The 23,270-nt window shown below is 37.0% G+C and overlaps 1 protein-coding gene across 7 annotated transcripts; it reads left to right on the forward strand.

Moving 5' to 3' along the window:
* Positions 1-6,555: 6,555 nt before the first annotated feature.
* On the forward strand, positions 6,556-19,479 carry LOC129721731 (protein LSM14 homolog B). Of its 7 annotated transcripts, none has more exons than XM_055674639.1 (9): positions 6,556-6,683; positions 7,150-7,631; positions 9,209-9,544; positions 10,928-11,247; positions 11,892-12,014; positions 13,018-13,269; positions 13,666-13,898; positions 16,787-17,031; positions 17,095-19,479. In XM_055674639.1, exons 2-9 carry the CDS (start codon positions 7,511-7,513, stop codon positions 17,100-17,102), a joined length of 1,638 nt encoding a protein of 545 aa, XP_055530614.1. In that variant the 5' UTR covers positions 6,556-6,683; positions 7,150-7,510; the 3' UTR covers positions 17,103-19,479. The 7 variants fall into 7 exon arrangements, with proteins under 7 accessions (XP_055530614.1, XP_055530616.1, XP_055530617.1 ...); XM_055674641.1 differs by having other exon boundaries at positions 13,018-13,242; XM_055674642.1 differs by having other exon boundaries at positions 13,135-13,269.
* The last annotated feature ends 3,791 nt before the right edge of the window (positions 19,480-23,270 follow it).

A 23,270-nucleotide genomic window follows, 5' to 3' on the forward strand; every position in this document is an offset into this window, starting at 1 on the left:
AAAATAATCAAGCCTTGTCAAAACGAAAAATTCGACCTCTGATTGGTCGTTATATGATTGCTTCCCAAGCACGGTCGACAGAATCATATATCTTGCAATTTTAAATATGCTATTTGGCCTACACTCAAAATATTTTTCACATTATTGTTACGTGAAGTTTCCTGTACTTATTCATTTTCTGTCATTTTGCATGATTTATGTGACAAACATAATATCTACGTGAAAATCACAGGCATACTTTTATCACGTAGTAACTTGGCAACGTCAAACAGAATGTCATAGAAGAAGTATCGCTTGAACTCTATGTGAAAATACACAGAAATCAAAATGGCGAAGCTGTTGTCTAACTCAGTCTCTGACAATAAAATAGAATTTCTCGACGGCTTGCCAATAAGTGAGCTTTCGAAAAACCGTACGAATTTGACATCAAGCCTTGAGCTTACAGGTTTCACACAGATTTAGTTCAAAGGTCGAGGAGTTTCCCATACATAAGCAGTTGCAGCTTACAATAGTTATCGCCGGCAAATGTCGTAATATTTGTCCGTTTTTATGTCGTTTGATTCATTTACGAATCGGCGATTTTGCATGGCCGTGCGATTTATCAAGCAACATATTTCTATAGTTTCTAAAAACTATTTGCCGTCTTTTAATTGGGGAAACAAAATTTGGAAATTTTACGTTGTATCAAACGTAGTAGCTAGCAGATAATCGAATGCTTTCCATTTTACCGGTAGTTGAAATCTACGTGAAATTCACATAAAATGAATATGTCTGCTGTATAAACTTCATAGGATAAATCATATCACCAGATCATGATGAACTCAAATGACAATCACGTAGAATCTACGTGAAAATGATAGTGGAAAATATTCACATAACTTATCCGGTAATTATGACGTGAAAATTATTTTGAGTGTATATAAGAGCCTGTTTCAGCCGAAGCCGCTCATAATAGTTCTAGACAGCGACAATAGTAGTCCTCCCTTAGCAGCAGCAGTAGCAGTGCAGTGGATACCAGCGATAGCGGATAGCGGCCACAGCTGTGGCATAGCAATGGATAGCGCACCAGTTGCAGCGGATCTCAGCATCGATAGCAGCTGGGCCAGCTGATGCAGGGACAGCGGATACCAATGGCAGCGTATAGCGGCCACAACTGTGGCATGGCTGCGGATGGTGTAGCAGTTGCAGTGGGTATCTGCAACGATAGCAGTTGATGCAGTGAGGCACTTTAGTGAAATGCAGTCTCTGTGCGATAGCGGGCACAAGTAAATGCATTCAATGAAAAGTTGACTCATTTTGACAACACATGAGCCGTCTAGTTTTGTGTGTTAAATCAGCTGTTTGTTTTATCACAAGGAATACTTTATTTCCACTGTCAGTGATAACGGTGATCGGTATCTTATCCGATATTCCGATATAAATTAATTTTTCGCATAACCAAAATTTAAAAAGTGTCAAGCCCCAATCATGACAAGCAACTTGCTATCACGCATAATCAACAACCATGTTTGGAGAATATTCTATATCGTCTATGAACGATATCCTTTGTTGTAAAGTGAAGAATGCATGTACCATAACACAGATCGTATTAACAATCAGAAATACGGTAATCTGTTAAAGTACCATATAGGGAATCGGCTGTTAAGTATAGTTACCATATAAAATGGGCGAGTTCCACGAACAACTTTTACGTGTTGGATTACAAAAACACGTTTTCATAAACTTCAATAGATATGGTTTGCTTATAGTAATTTGCAGTAAAAATGACAATCAAGCATGTTTTCCGAATACAGTACAATATCTTTTTTTTCTCTGAATCATAGCCCAAATAGTTCTGTTTCTTTTTTGTTCATGCATTAACACATTGTTTTATAAACAAAAATAGTTTAATTCAAGATAACGTACATGGAAGTAGTGCTTACGTGACGGTTTCAACCTTGCCATTCCTTGACCTTCTACCCCGATTTTTTAAGTAAATGGTTACTTCCCACTTTCCACTTTTTGTCTGATAGAGATTTTTGACTCTGGGAATCAGAAGTTTTATTAGTTTTATTTTACATTGTAACTGTACTGTACTTACCTTTTTACATGGTTTTCTCGGATTTCGTCTTTTTATTTTAGTAATTTCGACGAAATTTTCATGCACTCACCGTTTTTCAAACTTCATAGTGCAACAATGGCGACTCGAACTTGATGAAAATGACTACGTGGACTTGACAATTAAGACTTTCCTAGAGTTCACAACTACCTTTTAACAATACTATTTGAGTTATCGTCTATGAGTGGTGAAATGTTAGCAGTTTGCCCATTTTATACACTGTTGCCTCAGTATTTATTATAAGCTTGCTTATGTTCACAACTACATTTCAAAATAACTGTCAATGTCAACGTACGAAATAGGTGGGACGATATACCGACTCCCCTAATCCATATATCCACAGGTCTTCACAAACACAAGAAAGCTGAACCATTCATGTTATCATTCATGACGAGTAATACCATATTCTTAACTCTCTCTCAGTGTGTTACACTCAAAATAATTTTCACGTCATAATTACCGGATAAGTTATGTGAATATTTTCCACTATCATTTTCACGTAGATTCTACGTGATTGTCATTTGAGTTCATCATGATCTGGTGATATGATTTATCCTATGAATTTTATACAGCAGACATATTCATTTTATGTGAATTTCACGTAGATTTCAACTACCGGTAAAATGGAAAGCATTCGATTATCTGCTAGCTACTACGTTTGATACAACGTAAAATTTCCAAATTTTGTTTCCCCAATTAAAAGACGGCAAATAGTTTTTAGAAACTATAGAAATATGTTGCTTGATAAATCGCACGGCCATGCAAAATCGCCGATTCGTAAATGAATCAAACGACATAAAAACGGACAAATATTACGACATTTGCCGGCGATAACTATTGTAAGTTGCAACTGCTTATGTATGGGAAACTCCTCGACCTTTGAACTAAATCTGTGTGAAACCTGTAAGCTCAAGGCTTGATGTCAAATTCGTACGGTTTTTCGAAAGCTCACTTATTGGCAAGCCGTCGAGAAATTCTATTTTATTGTCAGAGACTGAGTTAGACAACAGCTTCGCCATTTTGATTTCTGTGTATTTTCACATAGAGTTCACGCGATACTTCTTCTATGACATTCTGTTTGACGTTGCCAAGTTACTACGTGATAAAAGTATGCCTGTGATTTTCACGTAGATGTTATGTTTGTCACATGAATCATGCAAAATGACAGAAAATGAATAAGTACAGGAAATTTCACGTAACAATAATGTGAAAAATATTTTGAGTGTAGCTTTGTACATGGTAAACCTAAAACTTGAATTTCAGTCGCTTTACATTGTACATTCGAGAATTTATAGTTTCGCCCCTTACTATGAAACTTTTTCGATCTGCTCGAAAGTATCGCCCTTTACTTCGCGCCTTATTTAGATCTGCTCGACAGTATCGCCGTTTACTATGCGCCTTATTTTGATTTGCTCGACAGTATCGCCCTTTACTATGCGCCTTATTTTTATTTGCTCGACAATATCGCCCTTTACTATACGCCGTGTTTACGTTATTGTATTGGAATACGCACTTTGCTTTTAATGTTTATTTTGTTGGCAACTTTGATTCCGCCCATTCATCAAAACGAATCAAGTTTCGCATTTTACTAACGTGAACAACAAAAAGGGCGTATTCCTCATTCTACTTCGTTTTGATACAAAGTAGATTTCGCCCTTAACAAACATCGTACTTTTTAATAGTTAGAAAATACACACTTAGATAATATCACCGAGTTCGGTAAAATGAATTACCGAGATTTCAACAGCTGAGATCTCGGTAATACATCAAAATACCGAGATTCTGTAAAATCAACAATTGACAACTTGTCAAACTTTAACGAGATTCTCGGTGATATTTTACCGGGACTCGGAAATTTCAACTGTCGAATTATTACGAAAATTTCGGTAAAATTCACTGAAATACGCATTTTGCGATTTCTCAGATAAATCCAGGAAATGATGAAAACGATTATTTGTCCGTATAATTTTATTAATTATTTTGTCAAATGATTCAACTTATTACAGCATTGGTAGATACGGAAGAGTTGTGTTGCTTCCTGGAAATAAAACAACGTCCATCACTGCAGCTTCCATCCTGCGAAGCGAGTCGTTAACCTACAAAATTGAGTAAGAAAAGAATTAATTGTTTTCTTTTAGTATTATATTTGCAATAAACACAAACAAGATCCGAGAAATAATATTGTATACTTACTCAACATTTTAGGTTAATCTGAATATTACAGATTTCTCCGGAATGATGATTAACCGCGAAACCTGTTCCTTTTACATCTAAACCGAAACACGAACAAAGCTGATAGTGAAGCTTTCGTTATTTTGACAGTTCTATTTTTCGGAATCTCGGTAAGAGCTTTTTTGGTTCAACGAGATTTCGGTTAAATGATGTCAAGCTTCCGAGATTCGGTATTTTAGTTTACTGAACTCGGAAATTTGCTGTTTTACGGATTTTTTTGGCAAACAAATTTACGGTATTCCGGTAAACACATTCGGTTTCCGATTTCTCAGTTATTTTGTTACGGAACAACGGTAAACGAAAATGTTTCAAGTAGTTCGGTATTTTACTTTACCGAGAAAACATTATGCAGTTAAGTGTGTATACGAGCATTTAGGTTAGGATAAGTTCTTACCCAGAATTCTGTAATCGAATATAATATTGTTGTAGGGCAATGATTTAGTGCTTACTGGTTACTTGGGTCGTGCTTTCAAATTTACCACCACAATTGATTAATTTACTCGAAACTTTTAATAATAAAGGTACGTTTAGACTATTAGACATGTCGGTCTGATTTTGACTACGGCAGAAATCGGTAGTCTGCTCGATTTACCGTTCGACATACTTTGTCAAACCCGTTTGTATGGCGGTGTCCACACTGCTTGCACAAGTCGAGAGGAAGAACTGCCAAATGAATGTCATTTTTCCTCCATTTGAATATTTGCCAGGACACAAAAAACGAAAATGATGTTTGTTATGGAAAGCCAAAACAAAAAACTAAAAAAAATTCAAAGGTTGCTATGTTCTTGGAGTCGAACGAAAAATAGAAACGTTCATATTCCCTTCGACAAATCGAACGGCATGTCGAATCACAATATCGAATAGGTGTAAACGTAAACCAACATTGCATTCGATATATTTTCGAGCAATCAGCTCGAATCTGATGAAAAAATCAGATAGTCTAAACATACCTTAAGTCTATATTCGTTATGATATTAAACATATTTAGTTTTAGTTGAATGTGCATGAAACATCACTATCCAGCTTTTTACGCGCCATAATGGCGGACGCTATAATGCAAAGTTCGTAATAAATTACTCACCCTTTTGACAACTCTGCTTACGTCAGTTTGAAGTCTTCATACAATTTATCAAAAGAAAAATATATCTGGCAACATTTGTGTTGCCAATTTTCCAGAAATCACAAATCTGACGTAAGCAGAGAGGTTCGCACATTACGAACACGCATTATAGCGACCGCCATTATGGTGCGTAAAAAGCTGGATAATGATCTAAACAGTCCGAAATACCTATATAAAGTTAATCATCTGTTACAATAGCAACTATAGTAATAGTTACATTCATATTCACCTATATTATTAAAACCGGAAAAAGGTTAAGTTGCACGCTTGTAAATTTGTGACGAATCATCATACCCTTTTGACAACTCTGCTTACGTCAGTTTGACTCTTAATGTATTCCAAAAGAAGAACAATTAAGCTGGCAGCATTAATGTTGCCAAAACTGCAGAAATCATGAATTTGGCGTAAGCAGAGAGTTTCACAAATTACGAACACGCATTGTAGCACCCGCCATTATGGTGCGTAAAAAGTTGGATATAAAATCAAGTTTTTTGATAAAAATAGATTGCATATAGTGGAAGTACTAGAAAGTTAGAATAATATAAAAACAGGGTAACTAATAGCAGTTTTTCCGGTCATTAAGCAAAATAATCGTGGAAATTTCGATTTTACTACCACTACCACTACAGCGCCATCTCTTAGCATTGAACATTTTTTCGGGTGTCCCATTGCCTTGCCCATTGCATATGAGAATTCGCGTAGGTGCGAACAGTCATAAAAAACTTACTTGTGTCAGGGCCAATAGGTTATTGCGTTAGACTAAAGCCTGTAGTACACTTTTCGACCAAGCGTCAAATATTTGTCACTTTTTGACAGATAAAAGTTTGGTCAAAGATAATTATTTGTCACTCTCCAATTTTTACATGGGACAAACACGGGCAAACAACAACCATGATGTCAAATAAATTTAACCATTATGTCAGAAGGTCAAATATTTGACCATTGGTCAAAGAGTGTAATACAGGCTTAACCTTTCCTTATAGACATATTGCTGTAGAGGCGGGAATGTTGCAAAAATAATTCGCCGGTGTCGAGATAAAATGAAAACAATCGATCAAACAGCAAGTGATGCGCTATTTTTGATTTGTCATCATCATTGAAAATCGATTAAACTCGGAAGCAGCCGCCAGTCATCGCAGCAAACTTCACTAGGCAGACGTGTGTTGTTCGTGTACGACTTTGTTTTATTCCTTTTCTTTCAAGGTGGTTACGATTTTTTTGTCGTTTCTGAAGGTAAATGATGTTAATTTTTTTTTGAATACGAACAGTTGCATACAGTTTGCGAATGTGATGAAAATCAGAGTAATATAACCGTTTTGTTTTCCCGTTATAAGGTTTTCCTGTGTTTGTCATGTGTATAGTGTTGCGAATTTTTACACTCGGCAGATGTTCAACCAATACTATCGCATAGAGTCGGAGCGGCAATGTTCCTAGTAAAGCTAAAATACATAACCATGTCTATTCTGAAGAAGCTTAAGGCTAATTGTAGAATTTAAAATCTTTGCTTCGAATGACAAGTAGAAGCAATTAAAATTGTATCCCTTTAAATTTCGAAATCTAAAATTTGCTATCGTGAAGCGTTGGCATACGTTGTATCAGACACAAGTCTTTCGAGTGTGTAATTACTAATGAATATTTTACTATTCAAACGAATACTCTGGAGACCAATAACACTGGCAACTGTTTTCTTATATTTCAGTTGTGTGCGCTGCGGCCGTTTTTCTCGGCAATCATCGACCATCATCAGCTATCGTCATCGCCCAGCAGCAGTAAAAAGTCGTCCATCTTTGAATCGCCTCTTGATCGTCTGTTCGCGTTCACCTTCGCATTCGTGTGCCGTAAAGTGTAGAAGAAGGATTCTCTTCATTTTGAAGTGAAAGCGGATATTGCCCGAGTGTGTGTGCCAAGGAGACGAAAGTGGCAGAGGGAAGATTCCGTTCGTTTTCCGTTTTCCCACAGAACCAGTACAGAATTATCAAGTTTCGGTAGCCTGGCAAAAATTAGTTATTGAAAGTGCTTCAGATTGACGTGTTTAGGAGCAGCTCAGCTTACCAGCCAAAATGAGCTGCCCGATGCCTGAAATTGGCTCCTGCATTTCGTTGATTTCGAAAGCCGATATCCGATATGAGGGGCTCCTATTTACGGTAGATCCGGATCGTTGTACAATCGCCCTAGCGAGAGGTAAGCTGTCGTAAAAATGCTTTCAATCATGTCGCCAAAGTAAAGCAGCCATTGTTTAACAGCCTTTTTTTATGTGTCGTACGGGTTTTGTTCACCAAGCATTTCTTTTTGTCTTAATTATTGAACAGCAATCTAACCTTATTTTCAGTTCCTCTTCCCAACAGCGGAAAGCACTTTATTTTATTGGAGTTTTTTCTTGGAAAATGTTAGTTATTGGAAAGAAAAATGTTACGGGAAGTTTTTGGTTAGATTTTTCTTCTGCGGGAAAAAATTAATCGTAACTTGGAAGCTGAAGGTTGGGGGAGTTTCATTTATCTGTACACTCACACCACGTTGTGCTTTAAGTTTCGCGTGCATGTGTGTCAAAATATCGGAATCGCAGCTATGTTTATTACTGTTTTATCAGCAAAATATCTGCTTTCGCCTAGCTTGCAAAACTTCGCAACGTTTCTAATGTGAAATTAAATAAATATGATAAACATGTTTTATTTTTCGTTTGTAAAATAATTTCATGCGTTGTTAATCTTAACATATTGGATAGAGATAGATATTTAATCAACTGGTTTTAACGTTAACTAGAATAATACATTTCTGATTCAATTTCAGATAATACAACAATAACTCTTAAAAAAATGTCGGTTTATGCCGCAGTAGATGTTCTTCTTTACTAACTATGTGACGTTTCAAAATCTTTTCTTATTTTGGCAACATCTTTGGCTGGGTTTCCTGAAAGTTACAGGACCATATAATATAGGCCAACCAGATTTAATACCAGCATTCATTTTTCATGAAAAGTTTGGTTTGAAAGAGATATTCTCAGCATTGATTAAGCCGAGCAAAAAGACGATTAGATTTTTTAATTGATTGGAAGTAAAACTGATCAGTGTTAAATTTTGGCATTATCGAGAAGACGAGAGGGTAAGTAAGGACGGCATAAATTCAATCAAAATCCCAATCACATATCATGCCCTAGACTCGTGACCAGAGGTCGAAGACTGTTCATCTGTATTAACTATCAGATAACAGAATCACCTGTGCTGAAACCTGTGTAAGTTGCAATGGTCAGCATTTTGCATAAATTACGCTCATGCTATCCTTACTCGCTATTCCTGCTTCGGACATAAACTAAGGAGTAGATCCTAGCGATGAATTAAGCTGTAGGAAACAAGTTGTTTGCTTGTGAGAGCTCGCTGGTTTCGACGGTGGGTGGGCAGCCGGCTAGTGTAAGAAACTGTGTTTCGAGGAAATGATCCAAAGGTGTAATAATTTGAGGAATTCTTGGTAAAGCTTAATCACTAGCTTTATGAGCTTTGCGGAAACGGGATGCATTTATATTAGTTGACTGAATTTTAATTTTTATTGTCTCAGAACGTTTTTAAACCAACTCACTGTTTCCTAAATTTGTATGTAATTTGTGTTGCATGTAACACAACAGCATCTTATTCATAATTGAAACAAAAGATCATTTCCATATGGCCAGTCATGTGTTCCTGCTTAAAATGGCGTAATACTTAGTTGACCAGAACATTTCGTTAAAAATTAGAATAACATTATTTTTCTTATTTTAATTCCACCAGTAAAATCATACGGAACGGAAGATCGCGAAACGCAATTTCCGATTGCACCGCAGAACCAATGCTATGACTACATATTGTTTCGCGGGTCCGACATAAAGGACATTCGCGTCATCAACAACAACCCGGTGCCGAACGATCCGGCAATCATGCAGATGCATCTGCCTCCACAGCAGCAGCTACCGCCAATGCAGAACAAGTTAGGTCAACCAGGCTTCCAGCCGCAACCAGGGTTCATGATGCCTCAGATGGGCCCCGGGCCGATGAGTGGACCACCTCCTGGGCACCAGCCACTGGCGCAGCCGTACGGTTCCTTCGGGGGAATCAACAATCTCGGAGGTATGCTATCGAACGATTTGGTTAATAAGAGTCCATTTCCTCCCGGTGGACCGGTTAGTCAAATGCAGCCCCAACCGCAGCAGCAGCAGGCGCAACAGCAACAGCAGGGTCCTCCGCCGACTGGTGGTAGTGCGGTTGTCACCGGTGGTGGATCTGCCAAAGCTCCTGGGGCCGAACTAGCAAACCTGCTGAGTGCAGATCCGCCATTGCAGCAACCGACACCTCCCGGTCCGATTGGGTCAAGCCACGTGGTATCCAATACATCGTCAGTGGTTATCGGCGCTGAGCTTAAAGATCAAGGTGGGGATGAGCGCAATCGAAGGTCTGCGCATCATTTTCGAATGCCTTCAATCGTTTGTTGGGTTGATTTTTTTCTCCATTCCTACTGTTCATGCATATTTTCCTTGCTTCGTAAATATTCTAGAATTCATTTTTAGTTCACTATTTAGCATAAAAATTTGCATTGTAGTTTAGAGTTCTGTACTGTACAGGACTTATAGCGAAAGTTGGCAAATTTCTGCGCGAAAGATAAATAACTGATTATCATTGATTTTGCCGAGATGATAATAAAACTGTAAACGTAATCGACCGTTTCTCTGCAAGATAATAGCTGCAAATTTTCAAACAGAAACATGTACCGAACGTTTGTTGATCAAAGTAGAGGTCAATTGCAGATTTCGAATTGTTCTGTTAAATGTCAACTGCAATACTTCCGTATCGTTTCATAATTGAATCCGCTCCTTTTGTATGAAACAGAATCTTTGGTCCAGTATTTTACAATGAAATTTGTCAACTTTGCAGTTGATAATCAATAAAGCTTTTACCATGTGTATATTACATGTTTGAAGTCGATGCCTTTTCAAAATGCATGCAAAGTGTAGGTTAACTGGTGCAATGCAAAAGGTAGAATTTTGGCTAGAAATAAAGGCATCGGTAAGTAGCCACCTCAAAATGCATGTATAATTTAATGGCTGTCATATGACATGTATTATGATTGACCACATGGTGCCAGTTGCCTTTACAACTTACTTGTTCATCATCGTATCATCGTACATCTTTACATATGTAATAAAAGAATAATGTGCGGTTATATGAGTTGGGCAGCTAGTAAAAATTGTTTTTATTTTTTTGAATATCATCCGTGATACCGGCTCATCCCATCCCGCGATATTAGGTATATATACACGTTAATCATTTGTGATCAAAGATTCATTTTGTGGATTCTCTAGCTCATTTGCTGTAAATGGTACCGATTATTTATTCCTTCTAATTTTTTGCTTTGCTGCCTGCTTGCTACTCATAACGTACTGTATTTGAGTTAAATTCTTTTTGCCTTCGCGTCTAAAAAAGCAAACCTTATTTTGACCACTTGTATGACGTTAGCATCCGTTTTAGATTTGATCGGTGGTGGAGGAGGTACTGGTGGATCGCGTTCGACTACGCCAAGCAATTTGCTGTCCCGCAAGAGTCCAACAGTAGATATGGGTGTCCAAACAAATCAACAACAGCAGCAGCAAAATCAAAGTGGTGCACAACAGAACAATAGTCGCGATGCTAATCGTAGCGGTGGTGATGGCGGAAACATGGACCGTACAAATAATCAGCGCAATCGGAACAACAATCAACGAAACAATAACATGCAGCGGGAACGACGTGATTCGGCAAAGAACGATGGCGGACAGATGAAGGATGGTTTCAATAAGGTGAGACAGCAACACTTTTCTCTTTTTTGTACCATAAAAATACTTTTTTTGTGTATTGCACAAGGGAGCTCCTAGTTTCAAAGTTATAGAGACCGCTTTAACATGCTTTCGAATCTCAGTAGAATCAGACCGTTCGGTGTCAGAGGGACTTTTACGTATGGGTCAATCCTAAGGCTCCCTCCCATTCCGCTACTTGACCTCCCCTCACGCTAAACTCAAAAAAGTCACACACTTGAAGGGGTATCCTCCAGGCGGTTGTGATTGCCGATTCTTGGTAGGAGTACCTAACCAAACTCGGTAAAGAAAAGTCGATATATAAGCTTGTAGAGAGAAGGGTAAAATTTTAAAAATTCGTCACGAACCACGTTGACAGAGTAGTTTCTTTCCGTTATAGTCGGTTAGAGTTGTAGAGGTAAGCTCGGTCTCTGGCAACAACGATTGTACCATATCCTTCTTTCCTACCCTAACCGGCCGTAAGGACGTAGCCGGTGCCGTTAACGATCCATACAAAGCGGAAAAATGGTAAAATAATCTTACGGTGGTTCCTTGTGCAGCTTCACTAGATCCAAATCCATTACGGAGCAGCAACTACGAAAACTGCGGCCGTTCAAGCTCAAACTCATAAAACTATGTTTTTATTCCAGAATTTGCAAAGACAAGGAAATCAGAATAACCAGAATCGTGGGTGGAACAACAACCGTGGCAATAACCAGAACCAGAGCAATAACATGCGTGGTCGTCCTCGTGGTCGCGGGGGTATCCCACAGGTAGGATTTTTGCCTCAATTCGGTTTATATCATACCTTCAAATCAGTTATATTTTTTGCCTGTACGGTTTACCAAACCATAAGTTCCGATATATTACGCTAAACTATTAGTATACCTAAAGCTGAAACAAGTCGTTCCACAATTTTTCGGTAGGTTTTGGAGTTTGTCTTTTTAGTTGAATATCTTCAACACTATTCTATTGTGTACGCAGTTTTGTCATTTTGTACCTTTCAAGAGAATTTCGACAAATATTAATCTGTCGGTGTCCGCATATTAGTGTCATCTCTGAAATTAAGCGGAGAAAACACATAGTTTGTATTTTTTTACCAATATTTTTAATATGTTTGTTGAAGCTTTCTACAGTTATTAGAAGTTTGTATATTGGATTCTAAAAATATTCGCAAGTGTATCGGAACTTGCAGTCGTAGATAATTGTTATTTTCATAACTTTGAAAACACCGAATTCCAAACATTTTTATCAAGATTTCACCACAAAGATATCAACTCTCAAATCAAATTTTTAAAAACGAGTCTAATTTTCGAATCCCGGTTTGCAAACTATTTTAAGATTAAGCGTATTTTTAAGATAGCAGGTATTCACTCTTCGATAGATTTAAATAGATTGGATTTTGATTAAATTTAATTTCTTAAATCATTGCACGGTAGACCATTTTCTGATAGAATTAGAGTGCTTGATTTCAATATATGCAATTACAGTTCTGCGCGAATGACATCGCGAGACAATTGGGATTCTGATTTTTGCAAAACGACTATGATAACTCACTAAAACGTGTCTTCCGTTTCTTTTTTCTCTACATTCCGCCCGCATTTCCCTATGTCTGGCCACCCGTTTGTATCAACCTTATTATTGGATAAACTAAACAAAAAAATAATTGCAATATCATTTCCTAATGGACATCTTTTTTTTCGACAATTCATTTTAAACACCTCTCTGTTGAAAAAAATATTCTGCGTGGGTCTCGAAATTAAATTCAATCAAAAGGGCACCAACAACAACAATCGTCGAAAGAGTGCTACCTCCACTAGCGATAGCAATAATAAGAAGCCAGCCATAAATGGCATCGTTAATAGCAAGAAGCCTAATAATAATCAAAAACAGCAGGGACTCAATCGTGGGAAGAACTTGCTCAAGTTCGAGAACGACTACGACTTCGAGCAGGCCAACAACAAGTTCGAGGAGCTCCGTTCCCAGCTGTCTAAACTCAAGGTGGGCGATGAAGTGAAACCAGAGCAGGTATCTTTATTGTTTTCTTTGCTTTTTATTTGCGACAATGAATGTCTTTCGACTTTGGGTTACAACATTGAACGAATAACGAGATTTGCCATCATTAGTTAAAACGTCCAATACCTTTACATCGCTCAGCGAGCCTATTTTTGTTTGCTTTTTGAATAATACTGCTCATTATTGTTTTACTAACTCGTGATGGTAGTCGTGCTTAGACGACGTGGATTGGACGAATTGAAGGAGTAAGCATCATCAATCATTAGGCTCGATAATTCTTTCCTTAAGAAAATCAAAATTCTTGCTTATTCGTTTCAATCGTCGTTATCAGTGTGTATGTCATGTGACCCATGTGTTTCCAAGATTCCTACTAATTGACCAATTTGCCCACACCATAAAAATCAACAGTTGAACAGTGAAACAACGGACAAAAAGGACGACTCGGGCAACGAAACTGGTGCCGGTGAACACGAACAGGAGGAGGACGAAGTTGTGTGCTACGACAAGGCAAAGTCATTCTTCGACACTATTTCCTGCGAAGCGATTGAACGCGCTAAGGGTAAACAGCAGCGTACAGATTGGCGGCAGGAGCGCAAACTTAACACCGAGACCTTCGGTGTAGGATCAACAAGGCGCGGAGGGTGAGTAAAGATTACTTTAGGTTATTTGAAAAGGGTAGATTTTCTGAAACAGTTTTTGATTGAGGGTTTTGTTAATTATGCTCGTATTTTATTGTTTTACCAAAGATAACTAGAACAAGATACCTAACTTCCATATTTTCCATACATTTTGAACACGACCGATTTCCGACGGTTAGTGCTGCCATCTGATGACTTAAATTCTCATAAAATTGTCACTATGAGCAAAACCGATTTATCATGCATAGTCCGTCATCGATCGTTGAGCTGATCAAGATTGTATATGAAAAAGGTATAGCAGTTTGGTCAGCTCAACGCTTAAGGATAACATGCAGATTGATGGTATTGTCATTTTTTGCACTGAATGCTATTGCCATATTTTTTGCACTTAAAAGTACAAAAGAAAAGTGTGAAATTGACTGTCAGAGTAGGGGTTTATATTGAGTAGGGGTTATATTTATTTTCAGATCCCATTCTATCAAAACTTAAAGTTTGATATGTCGCAAGCCAGGTTTCAGAACCATTGTGCATATGGTCAGGTTCACCGGGGCACCCGATTTTTGCTTTATTAACCTCGGCAAGAGTGGAAAACTTGGCTGTAGAGCGTGCTCCTAGCGGTTATCAGAAAGTTCTGATGGTACGCTTTATTTTAAATGATGCGCCGATAATTCTTGATTCTTTCGGAAAGTTTCATGTTTGAGAACTCGACATTCGTACACATTATTGCTTATTGCTTTGACTACAGGATTTTCAGCTCACTGCTTTAAGCACAGTTTGAATCTGTGCATTGTTGTTGCCAGAAAAGATTGAGTAACACTAATATACTTCCTTCGGAATCTAATTGAATCAAACTCTAACTATTTTTTTTTTAAATGTTCAATCAAGAGGGACCATCCACATACCACGGGGACAGATTTTAAACGATTTTGACCCCCCCCCCCTTCCCCTCCGTGGACAACTGTCCATATAAATTTTAAAAAAATTGTATGGACCGTGGACATCAGCCAATCCCCCCCCCCCCTCAAAACTGTCCACGTGGTAAGTGGATGGCCCAGAGTGGAATTTATTGAATGTATTGCTCAACACTTTCTTGATGTCCGTACATGAATAAATTATTACAACCATAAACAAGATTTTTTTAATTTCCAATATTTTTATATATTTTTTTCTAATGTATTTTGGCAGCACTGCCGCACACGAATGAAAGCAAGCTGTCAAAAAGTATGGTGGGTGATGGTAAATTCGTTTTTGCGGTGTAGCTACACTCATGTTACACTTTTTACCTTATAACTGCGGTGTAGTACCGTCGCAAAAACGATTGCATAAGTGTCAATGAGCACTTTGATGCACACTTCTTTGTTGTTGCAATTTCAAATTGTGTAGTCCATTTTGGTGGGAAGTGCGCAATATTAAATATCATTTTTCGGATGGCAGCACGGTACAGTCGTCCACATGGATACTGGAAAAATTGTTTCACCTTTCAACAGTCATGTCTTGGCGTTGTCGTCAGTTGATTTTGACGTTAAGTATACATCATATTAACAATGTATAAATTAGTTCGACTTTTGCTCACGCGCAGCGACAATCATGTCCGATGAGTTCTGCAAGAGTCAGGTATCTTGTTCTAGTCATCTTTGGTTTTACGTAACCATGCCATGTAACGCGGTGCAGTGTTCAAAAGATCACATAGAATTAACTTTAACCTGAGGTTCGCTCGACGTACATATTGTCATTATTAATATTTACTGTGTGTAACTCATGGAAAATATTAATTCGATGGCCCCAAGGTTGATAAGTGAATGGTCGTAGTAAACATTGGCTGATAACTGGTCTGAAGAATACAGGTCTGTTTTTTCCAATGCATTTCAATCGGCGATACTTACAAGAAGCATCAGATCGGTGTAATAGGACAATAACCCCAAACGAACAAATGATAGGCGACATGTCATTCACTGCCAAAAGTGATATTGCTAACGAAAAGCGGCATACAACGCAATATTACCATACATAAGCCGGTCGCAGAGATTTTCTTTAACGTACATGCTAAAAACTCCGGACTCCACTCTTCCTCGCTGCATTTCTAATATAAGAGGTTAAGCCAAATCAGTGAATATTCAGTAATTGGATAGAGTAAACTCATCGGTCACTCTGAATACACGATTTGAAAATCAAAAACTATTAAAAACGTGCCGCGTAAAAACGATTTCATAAAGAAGCGTAAAAAAGACCTTAGTGTAAAAACTATCGTGATGCTAGATCAACCATGCGGATGTGTCTCGAACAGCACCCTGCACTTTTCTAGTACAGTCAGTTTTTTTTGCCTCGTAAAAAACCGCGTAATTAAAAAAATCGCGTTAATTCAAAAATCCGCGTAGAGTAAACGACCAAGAAAGACCTTAGAGAAAACTCGAGACGATCTACGACCAATATTTGAAATTGTCCTCTTTCAACGATCATTTCGGATCTTTCGGAAAGCGGAGGGTTTTTTTTGACCAAGTATTCTCAATAAAAATTTAGACATTTTTGGTTCCCAACCCGCGTTAATTCGAAAATCCGCGAAATTTTTTTTGAATTAGTACGGTATCCCGTAAAAAACGTGGTAATCCAAAAATCCACGTAAAAAAACCTGAAAAAAAAACGCGTAAAAAAACCTGACTGTACGTGGACAACAGCTCATATAAATTCTAAAAATTTTGTATGGACTGTGGACATTACACATACCCCCCAAAGCTGTCCACGTGGTATGTGGATGGCCCTTTATACAATCCAAATGTACAATTTTTCAATCTTCATGAATGTTATACAACCCAAATGTGCAATTAATCAATCGAAACAAACTTAAGCACTGTTGGTCAGAGTACTAACTGCAGTTAACTTTCGATAATTCACAGCTACAACAGACGTGGTGGATACTACAATCGTGGTCCGAACAATTATCGTGGCAACAACCAGTACCGTAACAATTACCGAGGACGCAGCGGTAATCGCAACAATCAACCCAACGGTCTTTCTCACAATAATGGTGGTAATCGTAACAATGGTAACAGCAATAACAACCAGCAGCAGCCGCAACCTCAGCAACCCCGTCTTCAGTCACCTCAAGCACAGCAACCGGCTGCCATAGAGGTTGGCGCAGGTAAGTCCTATATTCATTGGGGACGAAATCAGTATTATGTACTAATTGTTTCATCTGTTCCAGGCAAATAATGCTATACAACACATGATGATACGCAGTTAGTTTTAAAGAGCTGACCAGAGTTCCGTTAAGCTTATCACCAAACCAAAACATCAGATAGTAATAACATGTTCCTGTTGCGAATAATTGAAAGAACAAAGTCTGCTAACCGAGCAGTAAGGATTATTAACACGAAATTTAACATCGATAAACCTGCCTACATCCACCTGCTGTTGGCTCGGTACCAGCATTAACCCACCGTGACCTTCCTTCGTTGAATCGATTGGTCTGTAGAGAAGGCGTACTGAATTGTTCCCCGATATGTCGGACAAGCAAACAAGTTGGGTAGTCTAGACAAAATAATCATTACTTTCATCCCGGCTAAGTGCAGTGAGATAGAGAGAATGATTATGCTTGGTATAACCTCAATGATCTGGTCTTATGTATACGATCTTCGCTAAAACAAAAACGAGGACAACGTTTAACGTATGTCCCCAAACCCCAATCTAAGCGAAGATTAAACATAAGAACCACTGCAAAAGGTAATCAACACTGAATGGAATCGCTTTTCTTTCCCTTTGATTCAACGTAACATTGATCAAAATATTACGCGCACATAAGTTCTTGGGAGATTGAGCAGATGTTTATTTTTCTATTGCTGGCAACAGAAAATAATGCTGAACGACAAAGACTTTGTAGGCACACAAAGTTGTACCACACATAACAGTAGGAGATGTGCAGGGATTTTCTTAAATTTGCTTGTGTGATTATTTCAGAAAAGTACTGCGCTAAGCGTAGTGAAAATTTAGTCGTGTATGAAGGATTTTTAAACTAAACTTGAAAGGAGGAAGCGGAAGGTGATCATCATAAACTAGGTGTAATATAACGGAACCAAACGCAGGAATAAACGGAATCAACATTTTGTATTTCATGTAGTTCAACGAAGATGAACGATCAACCCTTTCGCGGGAAATTGAATATTCATTAAGATATAATTGAAAAAAGCAGAAGCAAGTTTACAATTAAATCAACTCCTCTCATGAGAAGAGGAGACGAAAGTGTGAAGATGGATGTACTGGACCGAGATAATGTGAAGTTCGAAGAAATGGTTTAGGGATTTAACGTCACAGAAACGAAGAAGTAATGCGTTTGATAGATGGAGAAGAGCCGCGATATGAAAATGGGAGATGAAATATAGAATTTCAGCGGGAAGCTAACCGAACATAAAGAGTGTCACTGTATGTAAATTAACATTTTTGTTTAGTAAGCTATTTAGATTGAAAATGTTATTCAATTGTTTGGAAATGGAAGGTTTCTCGTTATCGTTAAATAGTCATCTTATTTCATTTTTGGCTTATTCATTTCCTTTCAATTTTATTACTTTTAACATAACCATGCATGTAATTTCCGAAAAGTGAAGAAAATCGGAAAAGAGTTTTTCTTCTTACTGAATTGGTTAGCTTTCTGTCGAGCTAGTTAGTGACAATCATCAGATTTTCGGTAGCTTCCCGCGACCAGAGTAACAACTTATTGAATGTTATATCAACAGGTATACCCGTAATCTCTCATAACATTTCGGAGCTTTGTAATATTGAAGAAACAGAAACTATGTAATAATTATGATTATGATAATAATATGGAATAATTATAAATATTATATTTAGCAGAAAAAAGCAGGAATAAGTTATTTCAAAGAAGCTTCAAACTTTGAGCTGAGTTAGAGAAAAGTCGAATCCAAATCAATCCAACCAATCACATAAAAATGTCCTTTGCATAAAATCCTATTACGTAAATCTAGTGAAATCATACATTGACATCTGAGAAAAAAAAACAATAGTGAAACAACCAACCTCCAAATAACTATTACTTTGTACACCTCGTTTATAAGAGAGGTTGTAATACAGTTTACGCCAACATACAAAAAAGTATATCGGAAAAGGAATGAAAGTACTAAATGATGGCTAACATTCTTGGATCGCCACAAGAGCTCGTAACTGCCATCGGTGATTTTCCGGGATAATTCAATGAAATAATGGGAATGTCATAAAGCTAAGGATCCAGTAACTGGAAGAAGAAGGTAAATTTATCGGCGAATAAACAAGATAAGTTTTTTTTCTGATTTAGAAAAAATACAATAATACACAGATACCTATTAACTAAATGTATAAGAAGGTTTAAAAGGATGGTGTAGCATTTCTAATGGAGATCGCGAAATGACGTTTGGAGAGGATTATTCGTGAGTTATATTAAATAGGATTTCTTGAGTTTTCCATAATAACTTACGGCAGACTGGTGAAAGATGAAGGAAACCCAGAAAGAGAATGAGAGAGAAGAAAAAAAAAACAGAATGTAAGAGAGCAAGAGAGATTGTGTTAGGAGACATCTATAACACGTAGATTAAAGTGCATTCTTCAAGTTACAACCATATTGACCGACCAGATCGCAAAGAAGATCAAGCAAAATTGATTTTTCAAAATCAACCATTCAAATGGTTGTTCATATTTATACTTAATTTGAGTACAAGAAGTGTAGTTCAACATTTCATTTACTTTCAATATTTGGCTGAAGATTTTTTTCATTATCACACTACGGAGCAGACAAGTTACTCATCGTGGGTGTAAATGTCACATCAAAACAGAGAGTGCTGTATGATTTTGCGTTTAAACTTACCGTTTTGGCACGTCATCTACCATAACGACAAACTTGGGATGGATTTGTTTTATTTACAACAAAACGATTGAATGTATTGTTTTTTTTTTCAATTTTTCGGTTTAAAACTATAATACATTATTTTTCAACTATATAAAACAAATTTTCGGCTCTAAAACGGAATCACCTCTGCGATTTATGATTTTTCTACAAATTGACGTTTAGTTGTCAAAAGATATGCGATAGTCTGAAAATCAATTATAGCCAAATCTCCAAAAGCAAGTCGCTGGTAATTTTGAAATCAGGGATGACATACGTTCGTTTACTCGGAAGTAAACACTAAGAGCGTTGAAGTTTTACATTCGTTTAATTCATTTTTGTACAACGTACGTGAGCTGTTACTAGAACGAACCGGAACTGAAATTATACTAACAGAGATGACATTCCTGGATGTCTAAAATATAAACAACTAAATATATGAAGAAAGTTAAGCTCGGTCCAATGGTTACAGAAAATGAAACATGTAGCTGTAATTTTTAACACTCAAAGAAAGCATAACAAAAAAGGTTTACAGAGCCTTCTTACGTATTTAAGCAAAAAAGAACAACGCATTGTCGCTTTTCGTCTAACGGAATGTACGCGTAATATATGGAAACAAACAACTAGCAACTAACTGTTGGACATGCTAAGAAATTTTCTGTAGTAATACTGCTAAATTTGGCCATATACTTATCTGCCTGTCCTTGCCGCGAATTTCTGTTGAATTGGTTAATTTAGAACAGTTTTTAAAAAGTATTCCAATCAGCAATTTTTAGTTTCAGCTCGATTAAGTAGTATGCAGTTTTAAAAATCGTTTTTTATGCTTGTAATAAGCATTTATGACACTACATTCTTTCAAAGTGGTAATACTAGCAACAATGAAAGTGATTTCTCCTAATCTGCTAATAGGATAATCAATACTTTTTCACACAATCGCAAAAACTAAGGCCAATTTTGTTTCCTAAAACTTTAGGTAAACCACACTAAGTTTTACTTTTGTGAATTCCGCATATTTTCTTCCTACCTTAATATTCGTGAAAAAGGCAACTATAAAGTTAGTAGCAACGAAAATTCCTATTTTCTTCGATGATTCAACTACTAGGGAACTAGAAAAAATGATAGTGAATATTTAGTTCAGTCAGAGCTCCAAATAAAATCTATTTTCGAAAATACTAAAATACGGAAGCATAACAGATTGTGTACGAAGCAGAAAAAATATCAAAATTGTGGTTGAAAAAAGCAACAAAAATCGTTCTGGCAAAAAAAAATCAACAGAGTTAAAAAATACACGTCAACTCTACGAAAGCCAAGCACTCGTTCTGTAACCTGTAACGAAAGCAATCCGAAAATGACACACTATTTTTACTCTGTAAACTTAAAAACGTCCCCCACGATAACTGTACAAATTTTATATACCTACAAAGGTTTTTATATATGAGTCGGGTTATGTCATCATTTATTAATTAATAATTTGATTATTCAATTCGTTAGAGATCCTAAAGCAACAGATATTGTTTCTCTCATTAGAGTTGGCAGGAAGGGGGTGCGGCAAGAATGAATTCTTTGTGATTCTCCAGAATACCAAACTCGATCATTATGCCATTTTGTAAATGTTTACACTCAAAATCGAGGTGAATTCCGGTGCAAATAATTTGGCGGTACCACAGTGCACAGTGGTCGGAGGATGGAAAAAACCTCGATTTTTCATGTCAATACTTTCGATGTTTTGCATTTCTCCGAAGATTCTCAAACTGTAAATGACCTTTTTCCAAAGTTTTATGACAATCGGTTGAGATATCGATTTTTAATCGCACTTTGAATATTGCTATATCAGGCAATTTCGATGATTTTCATGTTTGAAATCACAATTTTTAGCTTAACTTCTAACACCTGTACTGCCGCGCATAGCAAGTCAGTCCCATTTGTATTTTCAGTAAAATTAAGTTATTACGCGTAAATGGTAGCTAACGATGCATAGTTTCGTAACAATGGATGAGCTCAACAGCTTTGTTCTGAAAAACTGCTGGAAAACATCCAAACATATTGTCCCATCTCGTAAGAAGCAATGTTGTAAAATCATACAAAAATGCGTTTTCCTCGGCTTGCTGAAAATGCAGGTGGGACTGACATGCTATGCGCGGCAGTGTAGCTCCCTCAGTTTTGATCCGATTTTGACTCAAAAAGGTTCATTTTGAAGGGAAATTGATGTACCTTTTGCTTGATTTTCAAGATTTGCCAAAAATACAACCAATTTTTTTGTCGAGGTAAAATATTTTGCAGGGCAGCCAAATAAACACATTTTTAATTTCATTTCTACCGTACAATCTTGTGAAACAGTTCGGAACGATCGGATAATCAACAATCAATGGGAAATTGGGAAATTTAGTGTACTTTTCAAATTTTTGGGTCCCGTTTTGCACATCGTTGCTCATATGGAGATATTTTGAAAATAAAACTATGGAGACGTATGGTGGTCAGTTGTAAAATATTCAGTTTCGTATATTTAAACAAAATGATTGACTGGGAAGTATACATGAAGCTTTTTCCAGTAGTCTCAAGCATTTTTATATAAATTTTCAAACTGCTTCCTATACCTCAAGATGTACAAAGAGAGGATAAATTGAATTGATGAAAAAAAAAAGATCTGTTATATTTCCTATGACGTTAAAATAAACTACCGTACGATCTCATAATTTGCTTTAAAAGACCTCAAACTTTTCGTAGAAAGATCTTGAATTGGTCAAACGGCTTAACCCTTTATAAGGCAGTAGCAACTATATTGCCACCAATAAAATACATTTTTTTCGCTGCACCAAGAATATTGTTTTTAAATTTGGCTCAACCAAAAACTTGTGAAGGTGTCTTAGAACACCTTAGTTTTTTCTAGGGCTGCTAGAAGTGTGCAATATTCATTTTGGCTTCATTTTTATGTAAACAAACCGTGATTTTTGAACGTCTTTAGGAAATTTCGTCTCAATTTGGTGAAAATCCAACAAACTGGTAAGTTTTTCACCAGAAACTTTCTATTTAGGACTTACTGTGTTAGATTATGCAGTTCTTTTGTTAAAATACATGGTGTATATGACGACAAATTTCAAATTTCTTCTCAAATTTTTTTGCAGAATACCACCTGAATAATTCTTTATTTTGATTTTTTCCATGCAAGATAAATGAAGTCCTACTGTTACATTCCAATTACTATAAAGTTTCATTTTTTATAATAACAAAAAAGGAAGTTTACAGCTGCAAAAAAATTGTTTCCATCGTTTCGGGGGTTAACGGGCAGTGGCAAGTATATTGCCACCAACGTTTGTACGGTTAACGGGCAGTGGCAACTATATTGCCACCAACATTGTGCGGTTAACGGGCAGTGGCATCTATGTTGCCACCAATGTTTTTGGGGTTAACGGGCAGTGGCAACTATATTGCCACCAAGTTTTTCAATTGATTCAATAGTAAATTGTTGAACAAAGGTACAGATGTGTTGTTCCTCCTGTGATGAATACGTTTTA

This window comes from Wyeomyia smithii, chromosome 2, assembly GCF_029784165.1.
Source record: "Wyeomyia smithii strain HCP4-BCI-WySm-NY-G18 chromosome 2, ASM2978416v1, whole genome shotgun sequence".
Classification (NCBI taxonomy): Eukaryota; Metazoa; Arthropoda; class Insecta; order Diptera; family Culicidae; genus Wyeomyia; species Wyeomyia smithii.